This window comes from Etheostoma cragini, chromosome 5 (genome assembly GCF_013103735.1).
Source record: "Etheostoma cragini isolate CJK2018 chromosome 5, CSU_Ecrag_1.0, whole genome shotgun sequence".
In the NCBI taxonomy this organism is placed as follows: Eukaryota; Metazoa; Chordata; class Actinopteri; order Perciformes; family Percidae; genus Etheostoma; species Etheostoma cragini.
The window spans coordinates 1,167,145-1,177,865 of NC_048411.1; the positions used below are offsets into that span (position 1 = coordinate 1,167,145).

General features: G+C 41.6%; 1 protein-coding gene across 19 annotated transcripts in view; it reads right to left on the minus strand.

Annotated features, from left to right (window-relative positions):
• Window positions 1–10,721, minus strand: part of arvcfb (ARVCF delta catenin family member b) — a 207,133-nt gene that overhangs the window by 117,568 nt on the left and 78,844 nt on the right. For 10 of the 19 annotated variants that reach the window (XM_034871053.1, XM_034871057.1, XM_034871061.1 and 7 more), the window contains 3 exons: window positions 9,708–9,800; window positions 2,903–2,993; window positions 1,028–1,247 (listed from right to left, as the gene is read on the minus strand). In XM_034871053.1, the coding sequence (XP_034726944.1) occupies window positions 1,028–1,219 (192 nt within the window). In that variant the 5' untranslated portion in view covers window positions 1,220–1,247; window positions 2,903–2,993; window positions 9,708–9,800. The remainder of the gene's footprint in view (window positions 1–1,027; window positions 1,248–2,902; window positions 2,994–9,707; window positions 9,801–10,721) is intronic. The other 9 variants (XM_034871067.1, XM_034871075.1, XM_034871076.1 and 6 more) reach the window with 3 other exon arrangements.

Sequence of the window (10,721 nt, forward strand, 5' to 3'; positions counted from 1 at the left end):
GTTAAGCACTGTCCAGTATATCATGGGCCACACACACACACAGACACACACACACACACACACACACACAGACACACAAAAGCAGTAAATTACCCCTGTGGTGGATGAGAGTGACACGTTTACTTTACTATGCTATACTTTTCCTGCATCTTCTTCATTATCCCCTTCATGAGGCCAAATTGGCAGCAAGCCCTTTCAAAATAAACACTGACACGACTGTTAACAAAATGTGACTGCAGGCAATACAACCACAGGCAAGAAGCACAGCGGTTTCATCTCTGCAAGTCTTGCTAAATCAAAAACACATGAGACTACCTGCTCTAGCGTGATTAAAGGTGATGTATTTAAGTGCTTCAGGTGCTGCATCGCCAAACTGTGCTTTCAAATTCTGGTCAGTAAAACATGTACACAGTCTGACAGGGTTTCTTTTTTTTCTTTCCTGTGTAAATCAATGGGCTGTTGTGACTGCTGGCATTTTTGGGAGATTACTAACTGTCTCATGTCTGCATCTTACATTTCCAGCTCCTGCCGAGTCGGCCAGCATTGACAGGAGCCCGGGCCAGGACTCTAATGTCCCCAGACACTGGCCACAGCTGGGCGAAAGGCCAAATCCAATCAGCAGCACCACCAGACAATATCAAAGACCAGTAGACGAAAGGAGATGGGGCTGAATGGCAAGCTGTGGCGTAGAATGAGGGGGCGAAAGGAAGACAGAATGAGAGGTTGAATCTCATCAGTGTGCTTTTAACGATGAGTCACCAGAGAACAGATTATTGCACATCCAGGACAGTGGGTTCAGACAAAGGTGTGTGCCAAATCAGAGAGAAACTGAACAGAGAGATTGTAGATTCCCACCAGTGATGAAAAGCAATGACCATGAGCAAACATGACGATGGAATGAGCTTGCTCAATGGGAGGAGGTTGCAGAACAATGTCGCAGAAGGCAGGCAGGGAGGCAGACACATGGTATCGCAAGTTGGTGGTCAAAACATGACGAGGGGTTGGCCAACATGCCGGCATCATTTACCTGCATCACCACCTGCTGCCATGCTAGCGGTTGGCTGGTAGGGGGGTTGGGAGGCAGGTTGGCGCGCTCTAGCTGCAGCGTGACGTTGCGCCGCTCCTCCTCAAGGGCTCGGGTCAGCTGCTCAAAGCGCGCCTCCTGCTCTTTCACGGAGGCCAGGATGCTGGCGGCCGAGCGAACATCATAGTCCTCCATGTCCAGTGTTGGTCGCAGTTGTACAGATCTTCCATGTCGGGAAGGGGGGGGGAAGAGAAGGGGGAGGAGGGGGCACCAGGTCATTAAAGACACCCTGACCCAACAGGCTGGGCGAGCGGCATCAACAGGCTGATGCAAGTTCAACGTCAAATACAAAACTAACTCATTAGCCAAGATGGGACATTGATGATTTGGCTTACAGCACAAGCTTTAAAGAATCCTCATGAACAAAAGACCGAGATGACACATCGAAATGGAACAATTAGGATGGCTGACTAGATGATTGGGAGGTAGGGTCATACTACAGAGAGTCTATTTGTTACAGTCAAATCTGTTTCAGTTAGACTCTTATCTTACGCCAATACCCTGAAGGGACAAGCTCCAATTCTTCCCACAAAGGGTGACTACTGTACATGGGGAAAACACAAGAGCCCAGCATAGCAACGGCATTAAAGAGCCTGCTCTGCTGGGTGCCAATTATATTGTCACTTTCAGAAGTTTGCGCTTCTTTTGTATTTAGGCAATCCTGCCACCGCACACACAATTCAATACAGTTTGCTGGAACATCAGTGAAACAAAATGGAAGCATGAACCAACAATTCCAAGCACAGCAAAGGGAATGAAACAGCACAGTGCACACTCACAAAAACAAAGATTCTTGTTTTTGGACATCCAAAAGGTGGAAAGGAATTAACAATTATAGCCAGCGGTGAGGAATGGCATTGGTAGGGATGCACCGTTACCGATACCAGTGATCAGGTGTTGGTCCGCTACTGTGCTCATGTACTTGTACTCGTTAAACTACCCCAATACAACCTCACCCAATACCACTTTATGGCAATGTGAAATCAGCCAAAATAGATATAAAAATATAATGCTTTGCGGTACTTCGGGGTTTTAACATTGATGTGTTTACTTCTGTTGCCACGGAGCCTGCTTTCCTTTACTTTTGGTTTTTATTTGCAGATTATTTTGTGTGAACGCCATCTGGTATTTTGGATAGTACTGCAACGAACAATGCGCTGAGCATAAATGTCTCTGCGTGTGCTCGTAGGGCGCGCGCCATCTACGGAGGCCCGCGCAAGGTCTCGAGCTTATCGTCTCGTTAGTTGAGCAGGTAGTCGAGTGATGTCAGCATTTTGGAGATATTTCAGGATAAACTATGGTGATAAAAGTAGAGCAGCCTGAAAACAGAAACAGGCGTACAGCTGATAATACAGAGAAGCTTCTTTTCATCAAAAATAATCACTTTGCCAAAAAAGGCTTACATTTTAGCACTAACATATAATTTCTGATGAAAATAAAGCATTGTTAGAACTGAATTATTAAGTACTCAAATGGGTACCTGGTAGCGGCAAGTACCCAAAATGTAAGTACTGGTCTGAAAATAGGTGGTACCGGTGCATCCCTAGTCACTGGATATAGTCATGCACAGAGCCATAACGCAATCCAACATACAAGTACTGTAGCTGGCACGAAACTAACGCATGCAAACATCCCACATCCACCCATACACACTGGCCATCATAAACAATCATCATTTCTAGAAAACAGTTGCAAGCCACAGTGCGTATGCCTGTCACACACACCTTGATATCCATAACTGATGGTGTTGTGTTATCGAGGGGGTTGATGGCACAATAACAAATGGGGTTGGAAATACCAAAGCACAGCAATACAGACCTAGTAGATAAGCAGGCTGAGAGGTGTTAGAAAACAGACATCCCCCACTCTAACAGAAGCAGAAGGATGAGACAGCAAGAAGAACGAAGAGCTGGGAGAGAGGGGAAAGAAAAACAAAGGGAATACAAAAGTGAGAAAGCCAGAGGTTAAAACAGAAATGAAAAGCAACAAGCAACACATGCTTCTTCTGACTGGGTTGGATTTGACTTTCTAGTGAACCCAAGTCTAATGAAACCGTTTTAACAAGTACTGTATTTGACGTGTATTTCACAATAAACATCCATAGTTTGTTCTCCATATATTTTTTGAGTATGATTTTTTTTTTACGGTTTTCATAAATCTTCATAACTCAAAGCACATGTCTATTTTCAAGGCTGGATTATCAGCCTGGCAAAGTGGGCAGCTACCGTAGCCTACTCCAGGGCAGTGCACGCCCCAACAAATCCATCAAATCCTCAAATTCAGTGAATGTCAGTTGAGTAGTCATAATTACATTCATTTGTTTGAGAATATTCTTATCATTTTTCACAGATAGAGCATAAGCGATGTGTTCTTTGTATGCGGATGTGACATAATGTTCTGGCCTTGGACTGGACTGCTTAATCAGAGTGTGAAAGGACATGTTAGTCAAGCAATCATTAAAAGAAAAATCTCTACTAGTAAGTTGTAGTTTTAAGTAGTAATTAGGGCTTTAAAACAGAAATGTCGTTAGTCTCCGACCTGCAGCCCGTTGCTGCATGTCATTCCCCCCCTCTCCCCTTTCAAGTCTAAACTGTGCTATACAATTAAAGACCTGAAGAAATGCCCCAAAATAACTAAATAACAGAAATGTAAGGTAAGTGCTAGGGCTGCACAATTTATCATTGTTTTTTTAAATCGTCACCGCAATATCAACTGGCGCAATATACACATCGAAAAAAGCCTGTGATTTTTTGTGTTAGTTGAAAGAAAATATCAGTAGAAAACTGCACTTTAAAATGCAACCGTCCTTCTTCTTATAGTTGATTTCCTTAAATTTGTTTTAAATTCAAATGTGTTGTATTTTAGCAGCAAATTGAAAGCAGCAGCTAGGCTTTGCACTGAGTACACTTTAATATCTTTCTTTATCGCACGTAATATCGTTATCGTGACATTCAATAACATTATGGCATATGGCATGTTTTCCTCATGAGTGCTTCTTTAGTCTCCAGCAGGTTAAAGAGAGAAGGTCCAAATGAGTCAGGAGACAGTTTTGAAGCATTTTGGGTATCTTCCAGCTGATCTGATGCCACCGAAACAGACAAAGCTTGAGGAGGGGTGGTTTGGCTCAGTGGGGGGATGATCGATGCAGATGCAACCATTAGAATCTTAAACAGGTCGGATTACAGAAACAGAATGTGTGTGTGCGTGCATACACAGGATTCATTTTTCACTATAGGACCTGAGGAGCGTGAGGCCCTTATTCCCTCTGAAGCACACAATCCCTCTTTGATGTTTGTTGTGTGCTGATCATTTATTTATCCGGCGTGGAGTGGAGTCTGTCACAACTCTTCCTTCACTCTTCCTCACAAAGCAATACTTGCTGAAGTGCCTGTGTTTTCTATCTATGTGAATGAATTAAAAGGTTGCTTTGGTTACTTCACCTCTATATAGAAATAGGATCTCTCATTACTTAGCCATTATCAGATCACAAATCTATTATTCAGAAACACTGTTCTCCCTAAAACATATGTGACTGGCATGTGTTTACAGTCATCAGCCGGTATATTTAGTTTCAAAATGGAAACAATGCTTGACAAAAATAGCATCCTTCTGTATTTTCAAAGCAATCCACTACTTGAGATAACCCACAGCAAAAGGGCACCATGAGCCGTGTAGATTGGACCTACTTGATGACAGACTCTAATGATTCACAGCCCTTGAGGGTTAGGGGGCAACGTAGCCAATGCTTCCTGAGTCGTAGAGGGAATAATATGGCAGGCATGTCAGCTACGCCCTGCAGCTTATCATTAAACACCAACTTCTGGGCATGCTTAAAATAGCACAGGGAGGGGCATCTGAAGAATTCCCCTTCTGCCACCATGACAGCCCTGTTTTTTTTAAGCTTTGGTTCAGTAGATGTTTGCTAATGGCCTGCGTCAGAGGGGATGAAAACATAGCCATGGTCTGCACATTTAACCCCATCCTCTATTGCACACGCCCTACTTAGTCTTTATGTAATGGAAACACCAAGGGCTGGAAAGTCTTTTGTGGATGCCACTTTTGGAAGATAATGAGTGGAAGGGATGATCACTTATCAAAGAGATGAGATTTTTAAAAAAACGAGGGAAAATGTTTAATTAATTCCACAAAGGGAAGTGTGTTGGATTTGACTACTCTTAAGGCGTAAACATCTTTAATTAAAAAGGAAAAACAGGCTCATATTCCATGTGTAGAGTTGATGCGGGATCTCACTAGATATATGCACTTCAGCACAAAACCCTCGGCTCTATAAATAGCCCAGTAAGAAATATATACACACACACACACACACACACACACACACACACACACACACACACACACACACACACACAGACGGCCACAATTTTGAGTGTGGATGATTGCGAACATCAAAGGCTTGCTGGAAAATTTGGTAATAAATCTTTGGCACCTTATTCATCAGGTTCATTGGAAACAATTCTTCCAGTGACAAACCCCTCTGCCCCCCCCCCCCCCCCCCCCCCCCCCCCTAATTAATCTGGCAAGAATTTAAATGATGTTGTGCTGAAGAACAGCTTCTTGGTTTGTGGATGGAAACTTTTCTGCCTTGAGCAGAATTCAAGCACTTTGACCAGAGCAAGCTGGGCTGGCCAGCATGTGATCTTTTTGCCTCTCTTGTTGGTTGCCATCCTCCGGTGGAAAGCATCCCAACTGTGCCGGTTGGTATGAGTCTGCTGTGTGCAGCCGACTCACACAATACAACCAGAGGTGGAAGAAGAATACAGATCCGCTACATAAGTAAAACAAGTAATACCACACAATGTAAATTGTAAATGTCTATCCACTGTTGCTATATTAAAGGGAAAAGCCCCCAAAACATAATCTTAAATAATCTGCATTGAAACTAATACTTCCACTCAAGTGGAAGTATGTAAGTATCATCAGGAAGATGTACATAACCCTTGTGTTGTCCTTCAGGTTTATTTTATTTACATTTTGTATAAGCCTGTGCTTCGGGGGGCCTTTTGCATTTCATGTCAACTGCCATTGTGGCCTCGCCCTTCAGGTCTCGAAGACCCTTGTTTATGTTGAACGTGATTATATGTATGCTCCACCCCAATGGAAGGGTTAAAGTATTAAAAGTAAAAGTACTAAATGCAAAAAAATCCTCACGTGGTAGAAACGATGAAAACAGTTCTGTCCTTTAAATAAGTGTTTAATTGGCATTTCAGATGAACTTGTAGGCTGTTATATTGTTGGGTACTTTAATTTAAAATAAAACAGCATATTTTATAAACTACATGTCTTTTTTGTGCAAACATCTTAATTTGTAAAGTAACTAAAGATGTCAGATGAATGTAGTGGAGTAAAATGCATATTATTTCTCTCTGAAATAGAAAGCGGAGTACAAGTCGTAAGGGACATAAAAAGAAAAGACTCAATAAATATTTGATTGATTTGATGATATGCTAAATGCAAAGCTATGGCCAGCAGTCGATTAGCTTAGCTTACTTAGCTTAAACCACTAGCCAGGGTCTATCTCAAAGTAGTCTTGCGTTCCTAGGGGTGGAAACACCAGACGCCTCCCGATACGATATCATCAACGATACTTATGCCACAATACGATATTATTGCAATTTTAAACATATTTCAATTTTCTGCGATATATTACAATTTATTACCTTTTTTAAACTTCTGATTTTTCCCAATTTCAAATGACGTCCCTAAAATGAAACTTTGTGAACATCTGTTTTATCTATCTGTTTGTTCATATAACTTCAATTTAATTGCTGCAAAATGGGACAAACTGACCACCAAATATATAATAAAAGATCGATACTTGGCACCAGTGTATCAACACAGTATTGCCACTGAAAATATCGTGATACTATGGTGTATTGACTTTTTCCCCACACCCTTATGTGTTACCAGTCCTAATTCCACAGTGCTGTGTCAGTAAGATGTGGCCCTGCTAAGCGACGTTACCCTGCTGCTGACTGTAGCTTCATTTTTAGAGGACACATATTAGAGTGTTATTGAAATTCTCATCTAAAACTCTCATCACAAAAGCAAAACAGCATATTTCCCAAAATGAAAACTAGTGCTTTGACTTTTGTCTTTCATCAGTAGTCAAAGCAGAGACAAAGGAGGACTACAGTATAGGTACCAAGGAGGCCGCCCAGAGCAGAAGTGGCGTATGGTCTTGAGGGGTTTGAGTACAGGGTCATTAGGGGGATGGGGGAACAGATTGGGAGGTACAGGGTAAGGGTAATTGAGTGTTACCATCAGTGCCTGATATTGAGTTAGAAACATTCACCTGATTAGGGACTAGGAGGGTGGTGGGTTACGTCCTCCCCCCTCATGGCCAATTTGCCCCTTTCCAGAGGCTGTAATTGCATCTCAAATTAATTCCTTGTCTAAACCCATCATATTCCCATCTGAGGATGTAGCTCTCAGTGGCACAATCGGGTCCTTAAAAACACCTGCTCCTCTTCCTTCTGCGTGTGTGGAACAGTCTTCAATCCACCCACGTTACCTGAGCCTGTAATTTCAGGCTCTTAAGGAAATCATTCTGCTTGGCTGAGCTGTCCAATGTGTCAAAGCCCTTACAGACAGTGACTGACATATCGTTGATGTTTTGTCCCTACCAGTGAATGTGCCGTAGCGGTTTATCCGCCGTCATCGTTGGCCCTTCTTACTAGCCAGCACGTTCACGGCAGGCTCCGCTGTGGGAGAGGAGCTGTGGAGGGAGGGCTGTAGAGCAGCAGAGAGCAAGGGGAGGGACCTGTAAGGTGTGCTTGTTCAAATTTTCAGGCCAAGTCCACGTTTTCTCTCCCTACTGCAGCTTTAAGTGATTCATCATAATGACAGTGTGCTTAGTTGGGAATTTCTGCTCACCAACAGCAAGGTGTTGATGAGTTTTGCGACTCTTTAAAAGCACTACTCATGAACATGAATGTCAGATTGTGTTAGTACTAATTATAAAGAAGAACAGACATGACAGTTGCATAGTCTAAGAGTGTAACTGTAGCAAAGCCAAGCCAAGCCTTCGACTGTCTTTGTAGGAATGCTATAAAACACAATGCCCAATTTATAAGTGGCAGCTTTACTAACGAATATTAGCCAAAATCAACATATGCAGCATGCAACCATGATTACATGTCTTTTTTGTGTAAACATCTTAATTTGTAAAGAAACTAAAGCTGTCAGGTTAATGTAGTGGAGTAAAATGCATATTATTTCTCTCTGAAATATAAAGTGGAGTACAAGTCGCAAGTGACATAAAAAGAAAAGACTCAATAAATATTTGATTGATTTGATGATATGCTAAATGCAAAGCTATGGCCAGCAGTCGATTAGCTTAGCTAACTTAGCTTAAACCACTAGCCAGGGTCTATCTCAAAGTAGTCTTGCGTTTCTAGGGGTGGAAACACCAGACGCCTCCCGATACGATATCATCAACGATACAAATGCCACAATATGATATTATTGGGATTTTAAACATATTTCAATTTTCTGCAATATATTAAAATGTATTACCTTTTTTAAACTTCAGATTTTTCCCAATTTAAAAAGACGTCCCTAAAATGAAACTTTGTGAACATCTGTTTGTTCATATAACTTCAATTTAATTGCTGCAAAATGGGACAAACTGACCACCAAAAATATAATGAAAGATCGATACAAAATCAACATATGCAGCATGCAACCATGTAATGAATGGTTACCGCAACATGATTGTCATTTCTAATAAATATCTAATATTCTAACTTGCACTGGACTTATATTAGTGACTAATGTTTTAAAAAGATCCAACACATAAAAGAAGAAATGCACCAGGAGTGAACCTTCCCCCCAATCCCAATTTAAGATTCCAGGCATTGTTGCTTTGAGGAACATTAAAGTGAGTGTTAATTCCCAGAAGGGTATTGCTGAGTGAAGCGTGGATAAGCAAAGCTTAGCAAGGTGGGCCAAGTCCACTGCTGATCACTTTCACTGCTAAGAGAAAAGAAATGTTGTTAACCCTTTATATTTGATTTGATTCTTCTTTTCTATGAACTGCCTTGCTATGTGGAGGATTTCAAGCCGGAAAACTCTGAGACACACACACACACACACCAAACACATATATATATATATACACACAAACACACACACACAGACACACACATATTGTTTTAAGGTGTCTCAGGTTCTATCTTCAACAGGTGCCAGACTTCAAACATGCAATAACACAGTTGAGTCTATCTTTAATCCTTGACTAGAACAAATGTCCTCTCCTATTCAGCTCTAAAACCCAATAAAAACTGTGAAGAGAACTAAGACCAATTTTCAACTGACATTTACCTGAGCTGTTTCAACTGTGAGAATTATTTAAATCAGAGCACATTTCCTGGACGAAAAAGCTTCTGAATGTATTGAAATAAAAATCATATGAGGAACCTCTGCGACAAAGTGAAATGAAGTTAAGTAAAGTGAAGCTCCCTTGAGGAGAGATAACAGAGAGAGAAGTCTTGGATTTGCAAACCAAAAAAAAAACGTCAGGAAATGTAATTACTGCAATGATGAGCTGAACAAAGTGATTAAAGGAGGGCTGGAGGTGTAGAGAGAGAGGCGGGTGTACCTTTGATGTCGGTGAGTGCCGTCAGACCACCAGAGTGAGGACAGGTGTAGCTCTGTTAGAGTCAACTTGTTTGTTCAGTCCGCCAAGGGAGATCTGTGGATAAAAAAACAAGGAGATGGAAAATAAGTATTCAGCCAACCCGCTGACGGTGCACTGTTAATATAGGGCTACTGGGTAATACAGAGACACATGTGTAGTATTCAAAGTTCAAACTGTAATCTGATGCTGGTGCTCTACTCTTAACCATAGTACCCTCTCAATAGCTATTGGTTCATCCTCTCCTGCCCATCACGTGTGGTGTGCCACAAGGCTCAGTTTTAGGTCCACTACTGCTTTCTGTTTACATGCTTCTTTTTGGGGACATTATTCGCTAATTTGTTGTATTTTCATCGCTTTGTATAGCTTGACTCTACTCAACTCACTTTTGGTACGAGGTACATATGTAGATATCTGGGGTTCGTCGCTGATCGTCATAGGGATGCCGTGTGAAATAGCTGGGACATCTCCTTTAACGCAACACAGCTCTCACTGGATCCTTTTGTTGGCACCCAAACAACAAACACAGGAACGTTCGTACCTTGTTATTTGACCACAGCGCTGCCATTTTTTTTACATTTTTGACGACTACTTAGCAATTTAAAGATGCCAGGTTTGTGCACCTTGAAGGAAGTGATACCAAAATAAGTACTAGGTACCATCCACAACTTGGAAAACCAAAAAAGGGTCAAACATGACGATTATGATTGGTTTAAAACAATTTTATTTCTATCCTGTTTGTGTAAGCCAGAGTTCTACCATGATAGTAGTTTGTCCAAAATGTGGATCGTAACAGTTCAAGGAAGCATGATCACATCACACCTAGCTTGTCTGCCCTATCTACTAATTAAATTCCAAAATGTATTTCCGAATTTTACTAATTATGTAAAAGGCTAAATTAGGACTAGCCCCAAAATATATCAGTGAACTCCCGACCCCTTGAACCAACTCAACCAATTAAACCCTAGCTGTGAACGC